This window comes from Psammomys obesus, unplaced genomic scaffold (genome assembly GCF_907164565.1).
Source record: "Psammomys obesus unplaced genomic scaffold, mPsaObe1.curated_primary_1811, whole genome shotgun sequence".
Classification (NCBI taxonomy): domain Eukaryota; kingdom Metazoa; phylum Chordata; class Mammalia; order Rodentia; family Muridae; genus Psammomys; species Psammomys obesus.
In genome coordinates this window covers 11824077-11847380 of record NW_026590062.1, presented here as the reverse complement: position 1 = coordinate 11847380, position 23304 = coordinate 11824077, and the positions used below count along the sequence as shown (strand labels likewise).

Genomic DNA, 23304 nt, shown 5'->3' with positions numbered 1-23304 from the left:
TCATTTTCATGCAAAGAAAAAAAAAAGCATGCCCATTTCCCTAGTGTGAAAATTCCTTTTTGCCTTTAACAAATACTGCCACTGTATAGAAAGCAAACAATTCTTCTGAAGTAGGCTTCTTCATAGTTTACTATCAGCAAATGTTTGATTTGTGTACCTATTTCATACACCAATATACCCAGGACAGTGTAAAAATTTCCTGGGCCAAATAGGGGTCGCAGGCTAGGTGGTGGTGACGCACGCCTTTGATCCCAGCACTCTGGAGGCAGAGGCAGGCGCGTCTCTGCGAGTTGAGGCTGGTCAGGGCTACACAGAGACTCTGGCTCCCTGCAGTGTTTCTCAGTTTCTGCACATACTCATGTTGGCCAGAGAAACCAGGCAGCGAAGGCTGAAGAGGCCTCGCCGCGTCTAATACCACACGTGGACCAGGGACCCGTCTTTGAGAATGGACGCATCTTTACCTCTGGTCAGTTATCAGGAGTTCGTTGGAAGGTCTCAGAACCCTCTTGGTCATCTATTTGCTTCAGAAAAATGGCATGTTTCCAGGCTGGCCTGCAGTGATTTTTCCCAGAGGCACGCGTTATAAATAGCCTGTCTCGGCGCGGATCTCGTTTGCGTCCTGCCTACCTTCTCCTCCGATGGGTAGAAACCGATCGCTCTCATGACGAAAGGAAGCTCCGACAGGCTGATGTGCTCCGACACTTGCCTGGTGTCCATCGTGTCGATACCTTGACTGCGGATCTGAGAATAGTAAAAATAGTCCTCCAGCTCCTGTGTCAAAGGAAGCAGAGACACACACAGTCCCCCTCAAGTCAGAAGCAGCCACCAAAGGGACACTTTCCAGAAAGTGGATTCTAAGCTTAGTGGGGGAAGGGAGCTCTGTGGAAAAGCAGAGAGGGCTCATCCCCAGTGTTGACTCTACAGCCTAGATGCTCCCCAGGAAGTGTTTACTCTGATGACAATTACCCTGTAGAATTTTCCTTCCCTGCCACCAGACACCAGACCATAGAATGGGGTCAAGTCTTCACCGCCAAGAGAAACGGCTGCGTCCAGGGCACTGGAACAATGGAGAACATCGCTGTTAGGGAGCACTCATGCATGAAGTCGTGGAGCCGCACAGATGGCGGCCTCTGAAGGGCACCCACGGCGCCTGTGCAATCGGGGTCTCCGCAGCTTGCCTCGGAAAGTCCCCGGTGACGAAGCCCATGACAGAAGACTCCATTTCAAATGTGGAGTGCAGCCCCACAGGGCACCCACCTTAACTAAGGCGACATTCTTGTTCTGATAACAGGGCAGGTGCTTGGCAATTTGTCTGCACTCTTCGGGGACCACATCTCTCCTGGGGGCGGGAGGGGGACCTCCAGTCTGAGACCTGAACCCTCTTAAGCTGACGGGTGCTGTGCAGGTGTGCTGCCGGGCTAATTGCCTCCAGAAAAACCCAGGAGATCACAGGGACCCATGCCAAGAGGCTAAAAATAACCCTCCGCTCTCTAACACAGGGTCAGATTCTCCCAAAATAGGCCCTTTGAATGGGAAGAATACCTACTCTTGCATGGGCCCAAACGACTTTTCCTCACACAAAAGGCAAATAACCTAAAGGCACTGTTTAAAATTAAAAAAAAAAAGGCCACTTACTGGATTTCTGCTAATTCTGTGAATTAGAACCCACTTCAGTGAAGGTGCCCACTGAGGAAGTGAAGCAGCCAGAGCCAGGACCAGAACCACAGGGGTGTGACATGAGCCCTGACAGCCGATTGCAAGCTGCGTGACCATGAGAATACCCACCTCTGCGCAGTTTCCTCATCTGCAAAGTAGGTAGGGTCATACAGACTGCCAGAAGAATTAACTAGATGCACACGCATTAAGGATTTGCCACGGGCCTTTTTTCCCCCTTGGGAACCATCCCATCACTCGAGCCGTCAACAGACCCCTTGGAAGCTTATCAACATGGGGCTAAGGGTAACACTTGTTTCCTCACAGGGTGGCTGTGAGGGTGGCATCAAGGTGACTGTGTAAAACGCCCTGGACAGGGCCAAGCCCAGAAGTGCAGCTCTGTTCGTACCAAGGGCTGACGGCACAGACACGTCCTTACCCTTCTCATAAGAGCCACAAAATGTCCTCTGCCCTGCTGCTGGGTCTAGGGGAGGGCCTGGCACATTTGTTCACCACAGGGGCCTGAGGTGCTCTCCTGCAGGGCCTCGTCTTCACCCTACGTCTTAGCTCTGATGGGAGCCTGCAAAGACACGCAATCAGCTAGCCAAAACTTGCCTGACCCTGACTCAGGGGGTAGCAAAGCCACTTTCAGACATGCTGTCATGGAGGAGGGTATTAGGACCAGAAGTGACATGGGAGCCTGTCACCACTAGGGTAAGGCTGCAGATACACTCAGCTCCCTAGGACATCCCAACTTTCTGGGCTTTCAGATGACTTTAGCTTTTGTCAAGCTGGGGTAAAACTAGCCAGCACGCGCATCTGTGTGGTATTCGTGATGAAACCCAGAGCTGCCTGCATGCGAGGCGAGCTCTCTATCAGAGTTGCAGCCTGGGCCCTCTTAGAAAATTGTATTGCTTGCTTGTTTTGGGGCTTTTACATTTCTTTCCATTAGTGAAATGCTGAACATATTAACCAGAAGCAGCAATAAAGTACTAATTAGTTTATAATGATCCTTTGTCCCCACAACAGATTAAATTGAAATTCTCAGAAGCCTGGATTCTAGCCAAAGCATAGGGAAGCCACTGGAAATCCCTACCAGGTCCCACAATGACTGAGGACCAAAAATGAGAGTGGGGACTTCACTGCCCCCCAGCATTGTGTCACTGGCCTCAAAGATTACAGGTGACAAGTGGGTGACACACTGAGCCTGTTAGGGAAATGCTTCTGGGTAGAGAACTAGCTCACTTCCAGTTTCCGAGTTCCCTGATGCTCGCTCCAGACAGCAGAGGCAAAAGACAGAGTTGCAACTACAGTTTTAAAGCCATTGCCACGGCACCAGAAACAGATTTTGCCAGCTATTTTCCCTCAAGTTCAGGGTAAGAAGGAAAGCGTGAACATCTGCCATGAAGAGAAAGATGTGTGCGTGGCAGATGGCAGGGGCAGACTTTCCCGGGAGCCATGAATCAGGCTGCCTTTTGAGGGAGGATGGTAGCTCTGAGGAGCTGCTGTCCGACCCTCGAGCACAAGTGGACAGGGTCACCAGGACACCATCTTGCTGCCCACTCGTCTGCTCTGCCCTGGTGCACTCAGATCACTGCATTTGGATGGATGGGAGGCTCACCTCAAGTGCCTGTCCTATCTCATTCATAAACGCCCTTTTTAGGAAGAAAAGGAAGGAAGGGTACCAGACTTTACAAAGGCCTTAACTCTAGGCTGGTCACCGCATTCACATACGTAAACCTGCCTGGTCCATACAGGACCCTATGAAAGCTGTTACCCCCACTTAACACACAGAATCTAAGGACCAGGGGCATAGGAAGAAACTTCCCAGGTTCCAGAGCAGAGGTTCCGAGCTATACTGAAAGCCAGCCATATCTCTTTGACATGAAAATCCCCATTTTCTTCGATGTACGAGTCTAGAATTTTCCAGCCCTACTTTAAGAACAGGGCAGGGAGGGGTTAAGAAATGCCAAGAGACAACAGATTCTTGACTCGAGCTTACTGTTTCTGTAATGCCTACTTTGGAGACTTGGCCTTGGTCTCTGGCCAGCATGGGTATGAGCAGATACTGAGAAACACTGCAGGGAGCCAGGTGGAGCCAGGGGCACTCTTGCCATCCAGGCTGGAAAAGCAGTGCATGGCCCATGAGACTGCACAGCAGCCTGGGGCCTGCACATTAATGTCAACAGGAAGCGTCCTGAGAGCCAGGTTCTGTTTCGTCCTAGCACAACAGGGGGCGTGTAGCAGGCACTGTCTGCTGTAACTGAGTGAAAAAAAAAAAGGACCTAAAGGCTGGCACGATGGCTCAGTGGTTAAACACGCTTGCACACTTGTGGGTGGCTCACAACCACAAATACTCCAGCTCCAGGGCATCCAATGCCCTCTTCTGGCCTTCTCAGGCACATGCGCGCGCGCGCGCGCGCGCGCGCACACACACACACACACACACACACACACCTTCCTTACGGGGCCAGGACACGGCCCCTCACGTACCTCAGGTTGATTTGCCACTGCACCACTGAGGAATCGTGGCCTCCTGCTGTGAAGGCATAGGTGCCGTCGTAGGAAAGGGCCATCCCCGCCACCCCATTCGGATGGCAAATGATAGCACATGTTTTGTGGGGGTTGCCGTCGATTGGTAAGATCTGGAGTCCAACCTGGAGAGGCAAGAGGGCTTAGACACTCAGACTTGACTACTCTCTGGCTAGCCTGGCACACTCGGGTTTTACCTCCTAGAGACACTTGTGCTACGCGCACACAGCTGGCGCCAACCATCTCAGTCAAGTTTAACGTACAACTCGCTACAACTGATGTGTGGATCATCCATGCAAATTAGTTTTTCCAGGTGAATAAAAAGATAGAAAAGCGACCTATAGAAGGCCGTGAGTTTTCACTGGGGACTTTCGAGAACACAGCTCAGAAATGTCTCCTCGGAGCCCAGGAGATGGCTCAGTGGGTGAAGGCGCCGGCTGCCGAGCCTGACTGGGTTCTACCCCAAGGCCCACATGGCAGAAGGAGAGAAATGACGCCTGGAAGTCCTTTGACTTCCGTATGCACACTGTGCTGCACACAGACACAGAATCAAAACAGAGAGAAAGAAATGCCCTCCGGAAGCCGCTCTTGCTAACCCGTGGCCAATGACCTGCGCAGAGGCAATTCTGTACCCCAGAGGAGCCAAAGACCCATGGGTTTTATAGTCTGCTTTGTTGTTAAATGTATTTGTTTGGGGAGGGACATTGGTGCTTCAATGTGTGTTTGGAAGTCAAAGAACAACTTTCCCAAGTCAGTGTCTCCTCCTCCTGGACCCCAGGGCTCAAACTCGGGTGGTCAGGCGAGGCAGTGAGTGCCTTTGCTGGCTGAGCCATCTCACCAGCCCTGGGCCTCACACTGTTTGGACTCAATGTAGAGTTATTGTGGGGGTGAGGGGGCCGCTACCTTGTCTTTGTTAATGAACACCAAGTAGCGCTTCTGCAGCTCAAGCGTAGATTTTGCTGGGAGCACCTGCGCGTACTCAATAGGAGATCCATAAGCCGGTCCAAGAAGTGTCTTTCTGCAGAGGGGAAAGAAAGAGAGTGTGTAAACTCCATAAACTTCAACGTGTTTTAAAGCTGGAATCGACACCATCATACTTTTGTTGATGTTTGGGGGTTTGCTGAGGCCCAGGCTGGCCTAGCACTCACAGTTGTCCTTGCCCTAGCTTCCTGAGTGCTGGGATGACAGGCACGCACCACCGCCCTGGACTCCTTACGTATCTGTGACCCTGAATTTCCTGTCTTGTCACGCAGCAAACCCCTGTGTACGAGCCTCTCATTCAAGCACTGCCAGCAGCTGCCGAAAGCAAGGGCGCCAGCTCCCACAGCGAATGCTCCAGGGAACTCTGACTGCGAAGAGCTGCTTGGGGCTGACTTCCCTCTCAACATTATGCCCTAAGAAACTGTCTATGAACAGCAGACAAGAAAAATGCCTTCGAGGAAACGGCATGCCTTCAGTGGGATGCGAGCAGAGACCGGATTCCTCCGAGGCAGGCCCACAGGCAGGAATGCGTGAGATGCCTTCCCCTGTTCCAGACAGCTCCAGTACCAGTCTGTGGGACACCATAGGCGCAGCAAGTGGCAATGACGCCAGTCAGGCCTCTTCGACTTTGAAATTTCTTATTGTTCATGTGTGGGGCTGTCTTACTGCACAGGTGGGGGTCAGGAGACATGCTTCCATCATGTGGATCCCAGGATTAACTGCATCTCACTGGCCCCACTGTTTGGTTTGGTTTGGTTTGGTTTGGTTTGGTTTGGTTTAGTTTGGTTTGGTTTGGTTTTGAGACAGCGCTTTTCTTTGTAGCTCTGGCTGTCCTGGACTCACTCTGTAGACCAGACTGGCCTTGAACTCACAGTGACCCGCTTGCCTCTGCCTCCCATGTTCTGGGATTATAGGTGTGCGCCACCACATCCGGCTTTTTTTTTTTTTTTTTTTTTTTTTTTTTACTGGAATGATCTTGGCGTTTTGCCCAGGCTGGCCTCAACCTCCTAGTTCACGAGCACCCCCGGCTTCAGCCTCCTGCCCTGATGGAACTACAGGTGCATGTCACTGTATCCAGCGTGGATTGCTCTAACTCCGGTGGCTTCACCCAACAGGAATCTCCTCTAAGGTGAGGTCCCTTTGATTGGACCCTACGGCACCAGCCCGTGAGAGCACGTCCCCGTGTCAGCATGAGGTGAGGTAGTCAGGAGGCAGAGGTGTGTGTTGTATGGCCCCTGCTACCCAGGCCACAGACCGGCAGGGGCAGGAGACAAAGAGCTGACGTGAGGTGAGAAATGCGGGGCAGCACTGAGCCCCGGGGCGTGCAGTATTCCTGACCGGGGCGGTCGTCTGTGCTCCAGACGATGCATCGGAGACCGAGAGTGTTAACAGCATGGACAGCAGGAGAACTGGGCATCAGGAAGAGGCAGGAGAAGGCAGGGGACATGGATCTAAGTAACGGGAGACATACATGGGGGGTACAGCAAGGGGACACAGGGGAAGGGGCGGTTTTCAAGGTGAGCTTTCTGCTGGGCTGTGTGGGCCTTAGCCATTTGGAACACTACAGTGCCAACGAGGTAGAGAACGTACCACTTAATGCCTTTTCCTGAGGCCCTGACACATGTTGGCAATTGGGCAAAGGCGGGGGAACACGCTGAGAGCCCAGAGACAAGGTACAAAAAGACTGGGACCTTTGTCCCTGGGTGGGGGAGTTGTGGGATGGGGGCAGGGGGCTGTGGAAACAGTCTTAGAGTTACTCAAATGACCCAGAAATGCCAATCCTACAGCCATTCAAGAAACTATATCCTATACCCTACTGTGCATGATCACTACAAAAAACGCAAACGGTGCAAATGTCTATCGCCATCGGCAGAGGCACAGGTGAACAGGACAGGGCCAACCCTCAGCAGTTACAAAGCTGGCTGACTTAACCACTATGCCAGCTGAGACAAAGCACCGTGCCACTTAGGGGCTGAGTCTCAAGAACATGTTAAGTGAAAAACGCCAGACACGAAAAGGTCACGTGTGGTACGGCTCCACCTACAGGAGTATAAAGTTGTCCTCACAGGGGCAGATAGATAAGTCCCGGACAGGAGCAGGTCAGTGGCCTCCAGGGACACAAGGGCAGACTTGAATTAATGGTCCTCTTGTCTTCACCTGAGGTACTAGGAGGTTGGGATGGAACGGAGGACTTTGTACAGGGTAGGCAAACATTCTACACACCGAGCCAGATCCCCAGCCCAGGAGCCATTTACCTTCTGGGTGTGATGGATGCTTTCTTGAACTATGCAACTCAGTGACTAGAGCAAGAAAAAGCACTCAAAACAGTTTCTGGGACGGTGGTCTGTAACTGTCAGCCAGTGACAGTCAACCAACCTGTCGACCAATTTTACAAGTTCCTATATCTTCATTCTGACTGAAAGGTGTTTCATCGTCACTGTTTAAAAAAAAAAAAAAAAAAGCTCAAGACATAACATAGCATAAACATCTGCCTCTTACAGCGCTGCACCCTGTCCCGAGAAAGCCACGGGTAACTGCCTGGTACATATGACTCGCCAAAAATTTACATAGTCATGATTTTCTATGAAGGGAGAATTATACTGTTCATACTTATTTGGCAATTTGCTTCGTTTCTTACCCTGTCTCGGAGGTTCTGCCACGTTACTGCGCAGACAGCTATCTCATTCTTATTCTCCCCTTTGCTAAAAGCGTCATTGTGTGCTGGTCTAAGACGCCACTTAACCAGTGCCCTATTAACAGACATTTGGATGGCTTCCATTTCAAAACATATTTCCAAACAAGAGATCCTTTTACTTATGCCTTGGCATAAGCGCACGGGCGCTTCTGCAGGCTCCATTCCTAGAAGTCAGAGGATATAAAATTTAACAGAGGGTGACAAATTGCTTTCCCCAAAGGTTACGCCAATTTACACCCCCAACGGCGGTTGGACAAGAGAGCCCGTTTCCTCACACCCTTGCCAGCGCTCGGCACTGTCAGTCACTTTTATCTTTACTAATCCCATTTGTAAAAAAAAAAAAATGATGTCTTGCTCTCGTCTGCATCACGGAGAGAGGCTGCCGAGCATCTGTTCCCTCGGATGCCGGCCTTCTTCTGGGAGCTGCCTTTCCCTGTTCTTTCAAACACTTTAAAACACATTTTACAGTTCCTTTAGATCCATCTCAAGAAGGCAGCTCCTCCCCCAACTGAACTGTGGTTACTGGACTTGTTAGCTCTCTAACTTGGGGGACGGCTGAAGCAAGGGGCTCTTGTTTTGGAAGAAGAGGAATGTTCTGGAACTGGAGGAGGAGGAGGTCACGGTTCTACAGTGTCATACATGCTCTTCCTACAAACGCTTTATGAATTTGACCTCCAACCTTGCCACATTATTTTCTATGCTTGAGTTTAGCCAAGATGCTGTATTTATTTTATTACAGTGTACTGTAGGCTCCAGGATAACACTTCATTCTAGCTGTAGGTGGCAGAGATGCTATGGCATGGGATCCAGATGTTGAAATAGGAAGGGAAGGGGGGTCACCATCACCTTAGATATGAGGAACAGCTTACTTTTTGTCAGATTTCTTAATTCCACCTGTGGCCAGGGGCCCCTTCCCCGCGGCCTCGGCCTTTAGCTCTTCTTTCTGTTTCTGCTTGAACGCCTTATCTTCTCGTCCATCTCCTTGGCCTGCTCCTCGGGCTGTCTCAGGGGCTTCTTTTTGCCGCCTTCGCTGCTGGACATGATGCCGACAGCCCCTTCACCAGTCCCTCGATAGTAATTGTTTTTAATTTTGCTTTCTGTTACTGTGTATGGTGGGTTCGGGGGGTGGTCAGAGGACACTCAGGGGCCAGTTCTCCATGGTCAGGCTCCTACGAGCAAGTACTCGTTAACCTGAGGAGCCGCCGCTTCTAGCCTTGTACACTATTCTCTTTTTAGTAGATTTATTTTATTTCATTTAAATGATTCACTTGCTTTTATTTTATGTGCATTGGTGTTTAGCCTACATGTATGGCTGTGTCAGGTCACCTGAAACCGGAGTTACAGACAGTTGAGCTGCCGTGCAGGTGCTGGGAATTGAACCCAGGTACTCTGGAAAAGCAACCCGCGCTCTTAGCCACTGAGCCATCTCTCCAACTCTGTACACTATTTTCTTGAAAGGTGCTCTGAGCTAACTTTGGATGGATGATCAATAGGCAGAAACATGAGTGCGGGCACACAGCGCGTACACACGCACATGCACACCGAGGCACAAGCAGCCCCACAGCAGCCGCTGTCTGTCGTAGATGGTTAATAACTGTTAGCAGGAGCATCGAGCCTGAGGCATGCTGCGCCTGCATCTCCTACCCTGCGAATTCAATTTCTTTGCTCAGAAGTGTGTGTCCATTAAAGAGGGAGCGTGAAGAGCTTCCTGAACCTCAAGGATTTTAAACACCGTGCCAGACTCTACTTCGTGTCACAAGACACAAGGGCTCTGTCATTTTTCCTCCTGCCTTCTGGAAAAGAACTGTTGCTGGTTTTCGGGGAGTGGGCAGGAGTGATGGTTCATGCTTGTAATCCCAGCGCTTGAGAGGTTGAGGCAGGAGGCTTGCTGTTTAAAGTCAGCCTGGCCTACAGAATGAGACAGTGTCCCAAACAGAAAAACAAGCAACACTAAAACAACCGGGAAGAGAGCCTGGGGTCCCTGGGGCTTTGGAAACCTCATCTGAGCTGTACTCCGTCATGGCCAGGCATGATGGTGCACGCCTGTATCCACAACACTGGGCAGACTGGACTCCATAGCAAGACCCCGTCTCAGAAACAGACTAAAGCCACCCAAGAAATTAAAACTCTGATCTCGCTCCGGCAGCCTAAGCACACTGCTGCTTCCACCTCCACATCTTTCTAGCCACATTCACTGCACCCAATCACTGGAAGAGAGGCTCCCTCCCCGAGGGACTGACTGGGTCAGACCCTCTGTGCAGTCCCTAGTAGAGGGCAGAATCAGAGCAAGAGCTGAGGGTTGACTCTTGGCCTGCCTGCCTGTCTTGGTTCCCCGGAAACCACGAAAGGCTCCCCAAACCTTGGAAGGCTGTGGGCAGCTGAGGACAAAGTGGTTGGGTTGCAGGGACCATTGTCCGTGACCAAAGTGAGGGAAACCTGAGGCCCGCAGGTCCTAGAACTTATGTCCCCCCGCCCCCGACAAAAGGCCACGTCTGCAGGGAGGAAGGTGATCCCCTCACATACATGTGGCCCTGGAAGCCCAGGCTGTGGTCTGCAACCCCCACTCCTCTTTCCCTCCGGTCTCCTGCCTCACAGCTCAGCATCCTCTGCTAAACTCAACCTCCACACACGAATCAGGAGTGTAACTCAGGTGCTCTCACCTGCAGTAGGATCTCAACTTGCCTTGTCCAAGGATAGATCTCAAATCTCTCCTTCCCCACCGTTCCCATCTCATTCGAGGTCAGTTCCATTCTTTCTGGCTACTTGGGTCTCAGTTGTCAAGGCGTGTGGGGCTCCCCCAGCCCATCCGCCCTCAGGAACTCCCTCTCCACATCTGTCCTTCCAGTCATTGTGCCCACCATTGTCGCCCCACCTACGCACAAGCAGGCTGCCCCCTTTACTGGAGTGCTTTGCTTGTGCCTACTTCCACCACCGGTCTGCTGGCGGTTGGTCTGTGCTATGTATTTTAAGGCTAATTGCTGGTCTCCAAGATCTGGTTGAGGCCCAGATGAGTGTATTCTCGTGTACACAAGGGATGTTGTGTAAACTTTGCCAGCCAATATTCTCTGACTCATTAAACAAGGTAGCTGACAGCCTATAGCTGGGCAAAAGAGAAGTAGGCGGAGCTTAGGTTCCTGGGCTTGGGGACAGATGGGGCCACGAGGGGGAGAGGGAGAAGTAAGGAAGTCACCATGGGGCATATGGACCATGAGCATGTGGCAGTGAAAGCTGGCCTGACAGGACAGAAGCAGCCCAGGCAGGAACAGTTATGGCAGGTAACAGGGTGTGAAGCTAGGGAACAGCAAAAAAGCTTAGAGGGTTGATACCTGCCCAGTTAGGGTGCCTTAAAGCTTTTATAGTTCCAAGAGGATTCTGTCTCGATTACTTGGGACCTAGCGGGGGTAGCTAGAAGCCCTCTAGACTGTCACACCCATTCCACCGCACCTGGCCCGTGTAAGGAGCGAATCAATGAGTGTGATCCGCCGGCCTCACACTCCTTTGAGAAGCAGCAGAGAAAGAACCAGACGTGCCGGACGTGGTGGCACACACCGTACCCCAGGTTTCGGGAAGCGGACTACAGTGCGAGACCCTCTCTCAAAATGAAATCAGGATGGCAACAACAACAAAATCAAACAACTGGGGCTCGAGAGCTGGCTCAGCAGTTAGGAGCACTGCCTGCTCTTCCAGAGGTCCTGAGTTCAATTCCCAGCACCCACATGGTGGCTCACGACTATCTACACTGGGAGCTGATGTTCTCTGCTGGCACGCAGGCATAGATGTACATGCAGAGAGAGTAGACAGAGCACTCATATGCATAAAATAAATAAATACTAGCTTTAAAAATTTTTGTAAATCAAACAGTTGTTCTTCAGACCCATGAGCACCAAGCTCTGGGTCCCTTGCCTCCCTGGCACCCGGCTTCTAGGGAGGCCCCCAGGGTGGCACCCTTCTGCAGGCCCGGCCTGGCTGTGTGCTCTTCGGTGAATGTGACTACATTATCTACGAGCCAGTGCCTCCCTCTGGGAAGGGGAAGGGATGATGCCACCAGCAAGCTGTCAGCGGCTGGGGGCCCGAGAGCGGGGGGCAGGGAAGGCAGCCAGCCTACCAGGGGGATGCCGCGGCGCTCACCTGCACATTTTCGTGGTGGAGTTGAAAAGCTTCACTTTGTAGCCGCTGTTGCAGATGAGCAGGAAGAGCTCCTTGGTGAGCGGGGGGTACCAGATCATGCAGGTGGGGTAGCTGCCCTGGTCTGTTCGGTGAATGTCCAGGACCTCCAGGTGGTCTCTGTAGCTCTTGGTGAGGTTGTACTCTATCTGCAGGGGACACAGGGACATGCGGGAACCCAGCTGCAGGACGGCCTTGACTGGGAAGCTTCGAGCCCTGGCTGTCAGCCTGCACTGAAACTGGCTGGGTCTCTAAGGGACAGTCCCTGGCTCCACGCCCGTGTGCTGCCTTCGCTGAGCACCCACAGTCAGCAGGGCAGTGGGCTCAGCGCTCTAAACCATCGTGCTCATGGACCCCAAGTCCCAGTAGTGCCATGTCTCATGGACATACAGGCCCACGAGCGGGTGTCAGAGACATTCAGGGTGACCTGCACAGGGATACATAACCAGGAAGTGGTAGAGCAAAACAAGTCTAGGCTGGGTGGTGGTGCACACCGTTAGTCCCAGCGCTCAGGAGGCAGAGGCAGGCGGATCTCTGTGAGTTCAAGGCCAGCCTGGTCTACAGAGGCGGTCCAGGACAACCAGGGCTACACAGAGAAACCCTCCTGAAAAAACAAAAACAAAAAAACTCAAGTCTAAGCCCAACCAACCCCAAACCTGAACTCTGACAATTAACTAACCTCTGCTGCACACCTTTCTGTTATCTTAGGAACACATTCAAACCTAAATCTCAGAACTTGATGGTCTCAGGTTAGTGGCCTGCTCAAATGGGCCTGAGGGTACAGACGAAATAAAGGGAAGAAGGCAGGCACATGAGTGGGCAAGCAGGCCTGGGCTGTAGGAGAAAGTAGCTGAGCAAGCCACGAGAAACAATCTAGTAAGCAGAAACCCTCCGAAGTCTCTGCTTCAGTTCCTGTCTCCAAGAGCTTGTCCTGAGCTCCTGCCTCTGGTTGCCTGACCGATGAACTGTAAGCTATAAGCCAAGTAAACACTCTTCTCCCCAGGTTAGCTTTGGTCAGTGCTTTATCACAGCAAAGAAGAGTGAACCTGGACACCTAGCTGTGTCCTCCCTCCTCCACCCTGACCCTGCCACTACACCTGCATTCCATTTTCCCAAATAAGTCACAGTCTCACCCTTCCCTGAAGGTGCTGAAGGGGTCTTAGTGTTAGCGTCCCCAGTTCTCTGGGAGGTGAAGATAGCTGCACGGTCTGCGCTCTGTGGGACACACCCTCCCTGCTGCCCACCTGCCAGAACCCCCGATTCCAGACATGACACATGAGGAGGCATCACCTCAGAGATGCCAATATGGAGAAATCTGTGGTGATCTACAAGACGGCCATTTTCTCCATGTTATAGCTGGGGACTATACAAGTGCCAGGGATGGAACGGGGGGTGGGGGGGACATGGTGCTGGTGATCAACCAGGCAACCCAAACTGAACAGCTCACCAAGAACCTGTCCTTCCCGAGGCTCAGCAGCCTGGGATCGTTGCTGTCCAGGTGAACCCCGAACAGGAGGCTTCGGATGTTGCTTTGGTGAGAGCGAAGTCTTGCCAAATATTCCCAGATCCTCTGTCCATTTTTGACCACCACTATATACACGGCCACGGTGAAACTGATGTCCTAAGGGAGCAAGTGTGGAAGTGTGGAAGTTGTTCCCTTAATCCTAGGACCTGGAATCACCTTGGCGGTTTTCACACTCATTTGCCCTCAGAATATGTTATCCAGAGAAACCGTGGTGCGGCAGAACAAGCAGGGAAAGCAGTGCCCGAGCTGCAGACGGGGAGGCTGAGGCTTCCGGTGCGTAGACGAGGGTGGAAGGGGAGGAAGCACAATGTGACACCAGCCCCACTCTTCCCATGTTCTTACAGTTCCCCACGGCAAGCCGAGAGCCTGAGTCTTTTTGCCTTTGTCCTCCCTATTCTTTGCCTGACTATAGAAAAGAAAAAGGTCTGGAACAGGCCAGAGTGGCAGAGAGCAGTCTGTGGGGCGGGGGGTGTGCTGGTGTCCACGCTGCATGCCAGGACAGCTCCAATCCTTACCAGAGGCTCGGCTGCATGTGGGTGGAAATCCAAAGGGAAGCAGTCCAAGGACGCCTTTTCTCACCCCACCTACGACCGCCCCTACCATCAGAGTTCCATCACCCCATCACCACCACCATCACACCAGCCTACCGCCCCCCACCATGACCTCTACCAACACCTGAGAGAAAGGCAGATCAGGGGACAGCCCAGAACCCCTTCCCTGAGATCACAGGCCCTAGTCACAGAGGGAAGGAACAGCGTCCAAGAGCCCAAAGAAGGACGCTGACATCTGTGAGGCGTCTGCCCCGTCAAGACAGTAAGGGTGAAGGATAGGATGGGCAGACAGGGTCCTTGGAGCACAACGGCCAGCGCTGGGGCTGCAGAACCGGGTCTGGGTGTGCTGAGGCCCCACTCCTGCCTGCAAGTCCTGCCTGCAAGTCCTTCTGCCTCACCAACCTTTCCCTTTCCTTTCGGGCCGCAGCTTGGCTGGGATGTAACCCCCACTTTCCCCCCTGTTCGTAAGGAAGAGCCCTGAGCGGAAGGAGGTACTCACAGCAGTCGCCATGTAGTTGGAGTCATGTGAGAAGCTGACATGGGTCACGCTGGTTCTGGAATATTTGAAGGGTTCTGAGCTTTCATTTTCTAAAGACATCGCATCAAGAATATATACTGTCCCTTCAGTGAATCCAGCTCCAAGCAGAACTCCTGAAATGACACGCCAGAGAGCGGTGACGGAAAGAAGGATGTCCTTCATTCTAGAAGTGACTGTGCAGCAAGGTTTTGCTCAGGAGCAATACGCACAAGCAGAACAGGAAGCAGACGCCTTGGGAAGCAAGCTGAGGGAGAGCTTGTGCAAGGCCGGGGAAAAGGGCATAGCCCCTATGATCTTGGGAGAGGGCGAGTACCTTCTGGGTTGTAGGCCAGGCTCTGGACGCCGAGCCCCTTCTCGAAGACCCTGCTGAACAGGTAGACCTTCTTTTTGTAGTCCCACACCTTGATCATCCCACAGACACTCCCAATGGCAATGAGGGGTTGGTATGGGTGGCAGGACAGGGCATAAATGGCGTCCTTGGGCTCCACAAAGAGCTTCTCGAGTTTGGTGCCGTCTGCTGTCAAGTGGTACACAGTGGCATCAAGTGTCCCGATGATAATGTTCCTGTTTGCCAAGGGGAAACCCAACAGGATCAGTGTTCTTGGGGAATGGCCACACCAGCCACTCTGCTTCTTTCTAATTGCACACGAACCGCTTTTGTCGTCTATAATTTGGTGACATTATTAACCCGACATCTCCAAAAATATACCAGCAACATCCAACAGCCTCCATTTGCAAGTGAAAAAAAGCCCACTTCTCCGCATGTAAATTGAGTCATTAAGTATGCAGATGGACAGTCAGTGGTACAATTAGCTAATCTACGCATGCAAATATTCATTTGTGTATGCAAATATGGAGTTGGGTACACACATACAGACGTGCCTGTAAAGACCGCAAGGGTAATTAAGCAGACTCACAGATAATTCAGTCTTGAAATGTTATGGCTATTCATTACCCAGTGCCTTTAACCTCAGTGGTTAGGACAAGCTCAGTGCTAAGCCCACAGCCAAGAACTCCAGGCAGGGTGGGGAGGAGAACTCAGGGGTAAAGGCCATCCCACTTCAGTCACCCCAGCTTCTAAATAGTAAAAAACAAACAAACAAAAAAAAAATCCAATACTAATTGCAACCAGCCAAGGAGCCATCTCTCAGCTAAGAAGCTGAGTCCCCTCAGGCCTCTATCCTAGGAACGAGGGCGTGGCTCGAGGACTGAAAAGGAGACAGCGGTCATTTTTCGGCCGTGCAGATGACCAGATTCATTTGCCGACTCACCTGATAATGAACGGGTCGCCTTTTAGAGTGCAGTCTGTGGGGAGGATGGACTTCTCTGTGGGAGGCCCCGCCCGGGTCTTTGAGAAGGACAGAATCCCGATAGGGCCCAGTTTGAGGTTGCTGTACCAGTTGACCACGGACAGGTTGAAATCGTAGAACTTAATGTTACCCTTGACGTCACCTATGACGATGTAGCTGAAACAGAGAGAAGCCCGGGGCAGCTGAACAGCACTGACGGCGAGGGCCAGCTGCGGAGTGCGCACTGTTCAGCAGCCTCCAATCGGGTGGCGCTCACTACTACTCCGATTTACCCCTGCATCTCCAAGGCGAAAGAGAAGTTCCGAAACTCGCTTAAAACCTAATCCCAGCGCACACCTTTAGTCCCAGCACTCGAGGCAGAGGCAGACAGGTCTCTGAGTTCGAGGCCAGCCTGGTCTACACAGGGAGTTCCAGGACTTCTGCTATAAGTATATAACAAATACCACTCACACCTATCTGGGCTCCACGGCTAGAGCATACAGGAGCCCAGTGTGTAGAAAGCAAATGGCAGGTTCTCTCAAACACTCACCCTTCTGCCTCCACGGTCAGCCCCTCACCACGGTGGCTACCGTATGACCACAGGTGACCACAGAGAGCCACTGAACAGCCCTCCCACGTCACACAGGCTGTACAGTGGGTCATGATCTGTTCTACAGGAAGCCACTGCTGTTAGAATCCTTATAAAGCCACATCCAGTCACCACAGGCAACCGGTAGCACCCAGTGACAAAACAGCTTTTATAGCCAGTCCTCCAATCCATCCCGAGAGAGCTTTTATTTTATTTTATTTTTTTAATACTTTAAAAAAAAATTCTAATCACCGGAGGAGAAAGAGTGAATTTTCTCAGATGTAATGCAGGGTGATTAAATGAGTGGCCTGATTAATAAGCGAGGCAGGTGGGCCGAGTAATTGGCTAGGACTGCCCTTACCGCCCTCTGCCGGGCAGAAGCGGCGAAGCTCGCCCAGCGTTTGTGGAGCCTGGTCTTCAAAGGCTCTAGGCCCCAGCTGACTCAAAGCCAAAGGCAGCGTTATGGGCTACCACAGCTTCTCACGCCTCTGAGGTGACAGCTCAGATCTCTTCGTAAAGGCGCCCCGGGATGCTGTCCGGAGCCCCTGTACCAACTGATGCGGATGAAAACTGCCACCTAAGCCAGTTTTCTCTCCTCCCTCCTTCACGGGGAACCTGGGATGGCACGAAAGCCATCAGGTTTTCATGACAAGTGCTTTTACTCAAACCCAAGAACTGCAAATTTTACTACCACAGGAATGCTGGGGATGGAAGAATGTGAACTAAAGGAATGATAGCCCTTGGAAGGGTGAGACAGGAATGCACAATACAGCCAGGCGGGGCTCCATAGTGAGACCCGGTCTCAAGAAGCCAGGCAGACAAAAAGGGCCGATACGGTTGAATGTGTAAATGCTATTTTGCAACTAAAATGGTAAAATTACCTGAGTTATCTTTTTAAAATTTATTTTAGATTAAAAAATATGTGTGTGCATGATGAGTGTTTTGCCTGCGTGTGTGTGTGTGTGTGTGTGTGTGTGTGTGTGTGTGTGTGTATACCATATGCATGCCTGGTGCCTCAGAGGTCAGGGTATTAGATCCCCTGGAAATGAAGTTATGGATGGTTGTAAACTACCATGTGGGTGCTAAGAACTGAATTCCGGTCTTTGCAAGCGCAGCAAGTGTTCTTAACAGCTGAGCCACCTCTCCAGCCTCTTGAGTGTATTTTGGTTTTGGTTTTGGTTTTGGTTTTTTTTTTTTTTTTTTTTTCAGTATAAAATTTTGGGGGTATGAAATAGGTTTCAGTAGCACAGAAGAAAAAAAGTCACTTTTGTTTCACTAAAACTGAATTTTTAAGCACGGGGTATGTCCACGAGTTTTTTTAAGTCAGGCATGGTGGTCGTGCCTTTAATTCCAGCACTCAGGAGTCAGAGGCAGAGGGAGGAAGATCTCTGTGAGTTCCAGGATAACCTGGTCTACAGAATGAACTCCAAGCTAGTCAGGGCTACTCAGTGAGATCCTGTCAAAACAAACAAACAAGCAAACAAACAACAACAACAACAACAACAAAAACGAAATAAAATTTAGTTTGTGCAAATAAGAGTGTAAGAATAAAGAACCCACTCCTATCTTAACCCTCACAGTGCTCAGTTCTTCTGCCGAGAGGCAGCTAATGCCCCTGGTTAATTACAACTCTCCCAGAAATACTCTACGTATCTGTGACTATTCACACAAAAGCAGTCTAACAGAACCTCAGGCACTAAGAAGGCTAAGGAAAAGAACCTTCCCGAGGAGGAACCCTCACTGGCTATCCAGCACCGGCTGATCAGCCCTGAAATCTTGTAACATACAAGCAGCGATATACAGACTGCGGGTTGCAGCTATACATTTAGGAATATATATATTATAAAATATGTAACAACAACTAAAACAAAACAAAAAAAAAAAAAAAAGAGGCCATGAATCTGAGGCAGGGCAAGGGGGATTCAGGAAACGGATTAGGGGAAGAAAACAATGTAATTATATTTTTATTTCAGTGTATTTACTCTCAATGACAGAAGTCTACAGTACATTTGTGATCACACCAGGGTCCTCTCTAGTCAGGCTCATTACCTGTCGACTGAGGTGAGCACGGTGATGCCCTCCTTCTGTAAGTGGACCAGTTTACACGGCTTGATGAAAGGTAAGGCCAGAGTGGAGGAGGACGCCGGCGGGTGGTGGATGTCCCAGACAACCAGCTTCCCTTCCTTCGTTGCCGACAGTATTTGGGACAAATTCGAGTGAAAGATAGACTGGCTAAATTTCCCCACGAGTTTGTTGAATGTCTGTGTTTCAAAGACGGGATGTAAGTTACAGTCAGTAATAATAAAAAAGAGAGCCAAACGTGTATCAGCGCAGCATTTTATAACATTCGGGGGAAAAACAATGAGACGTAAAGAAAGAAAAGGAAATGGCTGAAAACACACAGGTAAAACCCAGGTGAATCGCTCCTGACCCTCCACGGACTCAGCAAGGCTCATGTACTGTGACCAATTACACTGTTTAAACCACTAATTTACTTTTATTTCATGGCCTTGGTGTTTTGGCTGCCTGTATGTCTGTGTGAGGGTGTGAGCCGCAGACAGTTTTGAGCTGCCCATGTGGATGCTGGGAATTGAACCTGGATCCTCTGGAAGAGCAGCTCTTAACCGTTGAGTCCCCATAATTACACTATTTAACACAACCAAAAGAGTGGCTAATTACTGCTTACACCTGTCCAGCTTCTCTCTTAGTGTTTCAAACCTGTAGTCTGTCATGAGCAGAAGCATGCTGGAGGTGAAAACTTAAATTATCCTGATATCCTTTGATAGTAAGGTATTATCCTATCAGAAAAAATTATTTCAGCCCTTAACATAAGAACGCTTTGGTAAGACCCCTTCTTCAGTGTATGCTTTGTGAAGTAAATAAGGCCTTTGGCCATTTTCTCACACAATGTTTCGGAATCAAAACACGAAGAGGACTGGAGAAGGCTGAGCGAGAAAGCGCGCATGCCGCTCTTCCAGAGACCGAGTGCGGTTCCCAGCACCCATGTTAGGCAGCTTATAACTATGTGGTTAAAGCTCTGGGAAATCTGGTACTGCTGGCCTCCAAGGGCGCCAGCACTCACAGGCACATAACCTCCTGCACACACACAGAGAGAGACAGAGACAGAGAGACACAGAGAGAAAATTTTAAAAGGAAGGAAACTCGGCAGTCTCCCACCTAACACAGCAAACCTTATGCTGCCCTTCTGCAAGAAGATCCCAGTGTTAGGTCCCAGGTAGGGTTTCTACTGCTGTGATGAAACACCATGACCAAAAGCAATGTGAGGAGGAAAGGGTTTATTCCGCTTCGACAGCACAGGCCATCACTGAAGGAAGTCAGGACAGAAACTCAAGCAGGGCCGGGACCTGATGCAGAGGCCGTGGAGGGGTGCTGCTCACTGCCTCGCCTCCCATGGCTTGCTCAGCCTGCTTCTTTTTTTTTCTGTTTTGTTTTTCATGATGGGGTTTTCTCTGTGTAGCTCTGACTCTGTCTGTCCTGGAACTCACTCTGTGAACCAGGCTAGCTCGAGCTCAAATTCACAGAGAACCACCTGCCTCTGCCTCCCAAGTGCTGGGATTAAAGGCATGCACCAACTCCTGCCACCATCAGTTCAGGGATGGTGCCACCCACAATGGGCAGGGCACCCCCCCACAACAATCACTGATTGAGAAAATGGCGTAGTAATTGACAAAACCGGAGGCATTGTCTCAGTTGAGGTTCCCTCCTTTCAGATGACTGTAGCTTGTGTCAAGATGACATGAAAGTAGCCAGAACAGTTTGGCTCTGAAGCTGAACACTAAAGGACCCAGAGGGTCGAGAGGGAGTGACGTGTTCTCAGGGAAGGCCTGTTCCCATGTGAGGCGTTTTACCATTGCAGACTGTAATCCCTGTCTGCTCCTGGCAGATTTGTGTCTGCTGCGTTCCCCTGCTTGCCTTCTGCAGCCTGGAACTCCCTTGGTCACTGTGGACTCCCATGGTCATCTGTGGACACGTGGCTGTGTAGACTGGCTAGAGCTCCTACCTGGCTGACATGAGGCTCTCTGACTGAGATCGGGCAAGATGATGTTTTGCCTCCTTATTTCATCTCACATTGTAAGCAAGTGCCTGTGGCCTCTTCAGCTTGTTTTGGAGGTGATTTCGGTATTTGAACGTAAGAAGCCCCCTCCCAGTGCAAAAGTGCTGTCTGTTTTCAGCCATAGCGCTGGTGGCACCTGACTCGTGGAGGAAATAGTGTTTACAGGATGAGAGCCCCAGTAATGAAGTCACACATTCAACTCAAAGTACTGCTCCAGACCAGGCTCAATCAGAGGAGAGGGGAAGTAAATCAAAGATAGCCTCTTCTCCCTCCCTCAGGCTCCTTTCTTCCTCCTTTTCCCTTCCCCTCTCCTTGCTCTTTCCCTCCCTCCCTTCTTCCCTCCTCTATCTCCCTGCTCTCTCTCTCCCCCTCTCTCTCCTTCTCTTTCTTCCTCTCCCTCCCTTTCTCCCCTCCCTCTTTCTCCTCTCTGCCTCCCTTTCTCTCCCCATCTCTCTCCTCCCTTTCTCCTTCTCTCTCTTCTTCTCTTCCTCCCTCTCTTTCTCTCTCCCCCCTCTCTGAGACAAGGTTTCTTGTAGACCAGGCTGGCCTTGAATCTCAACAGCCTGGAACCCGTGATCCTTCTGTCTCTCTACCTCCCTTGTCCAGGGGATTGCAGACATCTGCCATCACATGCAGCTCATGAATCGCTGGGGATTGAGCCCAGAGCATGGTGAGCATGGCGGACAGGCAGTGTGTCAGCTGAGCTGTGTCCTGAGCTCTCAATGTTGGTGGGGTTTTTGTTTAGTTTTGTTTGAGATGCTGTGTAGCCCTGGCTGGCCTGAACTCACTCGGTAGACCAGGCTGGCCTCAAATGCAAAGATCCACCTGCCTCTGTCTCCCAGGTGCTGGGGCTAACATCGAGTAGACCGTCACACCTGGTCCTCAGTTTTACATCTACAAAATTTCTTTGAAGCAGAAGCGTAAGTCAAACATGGCCACAGCTTACAGGAACCAACGTCTACACTCCCCTCAGGAGCAATGGCTCACTGTTTCCTAAGTCATTGTTCACAGAAACTGTAAGAAATGGCAGGCAGGAGCCGTGACCATTAACCATACCTCTTATATTTTCATTCACAAAAACAAAGTCTGCAGACAGGCACAATAAGCTTTTCTAAGGAGTGTTTGTTTGTCTGGTTGGTCCTGGGGATCGAACCCAGGAAAAATCATCTTTCCTTGTGTCCACGCATCTCGTCTTTACTTAGCTAGTTAGTTTTTGCTTTAGCGTGCCCTCTGTCATACTTAACTCTGTAGAGCAGGCTGGTCTTGAACTCAGATATTCACCTGCCCCTGCCTCTTGAGAGCTGGGACTAAAGCTGCACACTGCCACCACCCGGCTGCACAGCTTTTCCATAACATTTTATTTTCACAAAACATCTGTTATTTTTAGCTGAAAATTTGTCATGGATAAAGGATCCAAGCAAAAATGTCAAATTATTTCCCAGTGGCTTCACATTGAGATGTGGCCCACGACCACGGAGCCTGCACATCTGTATTTACCCTCAGCAGAGTCTGGCATATGAAAACATAACGTGAGTACTCACTTTCTCTGTTAAAATCGGGGCACTGTGGGCAAGGATGCCCTTCTCTTCAAGCTGAAAAGCACAGAAAAAGAACATTACTATTTAAAGACCAAGCTGCCAACAAGAAGCACTGTAGTGCTAGCTAAACCAGAGCAAGTGTGCCCAAATCGGGTCGGAGGGTTCAGGTCCTGGAGGAGGAAGACCTGTTTCTGGGAATATCTAAAAGCATCTGAAAAGAAACACAAACCTGTTCAAAACCCAGGCGTGACTGTGCCTCCGTGTGGTGGGCGGCTAACGCAAAGCCGAGTTCTTTAAATCGAAAATAAACACCGGAAGCCTGCAAATGCCACCGGCAGGCAACTTTTCAACAAGTCTTTGGTTTTGCTTTGCTTTTTTTTAAAAAAAGGTAAGTACATCTCAGCCCCTAAGCACATGGTAGGTGTCCATGCCAGTGGTGTGTGGGTGTTTACGATGCTTTGTGACAACCATCCATCCCCATCACCTCCAGGGGGACCTCCAGCCACTCCCTGCACTCTTCAGCCGCAAATCTATTTCTTGTCTCTGTGGACTTGCCCAGTCCAACATTCTATGACCAGGCTGCCTTGAACTCATCTCATAGAGAGGCTCTTGCCTTAGCCTCTCAATTACTAAGATTAAAGGTGAATGTTAAGGGGCTGGAGAGATTGCTTAGTGGTTAAGAGCACTGTCTGCTCTTCCTAAATGGACCTGGGTTCAATTCCCAGCACCCGCATGGCAGCTCACAACCGTCTGTACCACCAATTCCAAGGGATCTGACACCTTCACACATAAAATAAAATTAATAAATTACTAATTTTTTTTAAAAGGTGAATGTTACTACAGCCAGCATGCTTTAAAAATGTAGCATATTTGTTTATTGTGCATGCGTGTATGTGTGTGCGTGTGTGTGTGTGTGCCTGTGTGTGCACAGGAATACATGTGCTGTGGCATGCGTGTGGAGGTCAGAGGAGACCTTTGTGGAGTTGCTTCTCTGCTTCCAACTTTACATGGGTCTGGGAATGGAAGTCACTCAGGTTGTCAGATGTGGCTGCAGCTGCCTGAAACCCACTGAGCCACCGTGTCTACTTAGCTGCTTCTGCTTCTTCTTTTCCTCTTCTTCTTCTTCTTTCTTCTTCTTCTTCTTCTTCTTCTTCTTCTTCTTCTTCTTCTTCTT

The 23304-nt window shown here is 50.6% G+C and overlaps 1 protein-coding gene and 1 pseudogene across 4 annotated transcripts in view; both read right to left on the bottom strand.

Moving 5' to 3' along the window:
• Window positions 1-23304, bottom strand: part of Cfap251 (cilia and flagella associated protein 251) — a 70736-nt gene that overhangs the window by 21338 nt on the left and 26094 nt on the right. For 3 of the 4 annotated variants that reach the window (XM_055605804.1, XM_055605806.1, XM_055605805.1), the window contains 11 exons: window positions 22134-22184; window positions 18567-18778; window positions 15911-16105; window positions 14953-15203; window positions 14601-14752; window positions 13473-13646; window positions 11990-12174; window positions 5089-5203; window positions 4147-4310; window positions 967-1057; window positions 628-771 (listed from right to left, as the gene is read on the bottom strand). In XM_055605804.1, coding sequence (XP_055461779.1) covers window positions 628-771; window positions 967-1057; window positions 4147-4310; window positions 5089-5203; window positions 11990-12174; window positions 13473-13646; window positions 14601-14752; window positions 14953-15203; window positions 15911-16105; window positions 18567-18778; window positions 22134-22184 — 1734 coding nt within the window. The remainder of the gene's footprint in view (window positions 1-627; window positions 772-966; window positions 1058-4146; window positions 4311-5088; window positions 5204-11989; window positions 12175-13472; window positions 13647-14600; window positions 14753-14952; window positions 15204-15910; window positions 16106-18566; window positions 18779-22133; window positions 22185-23304) is intronic. The other variant, XM_055605807.1, reaches the window with a different exon arrangement.
• On the bottom strand, window positions 8710-8902 carry LOC129675769 (translation machinery-associated protein 7-like; annotated as a pseudogene).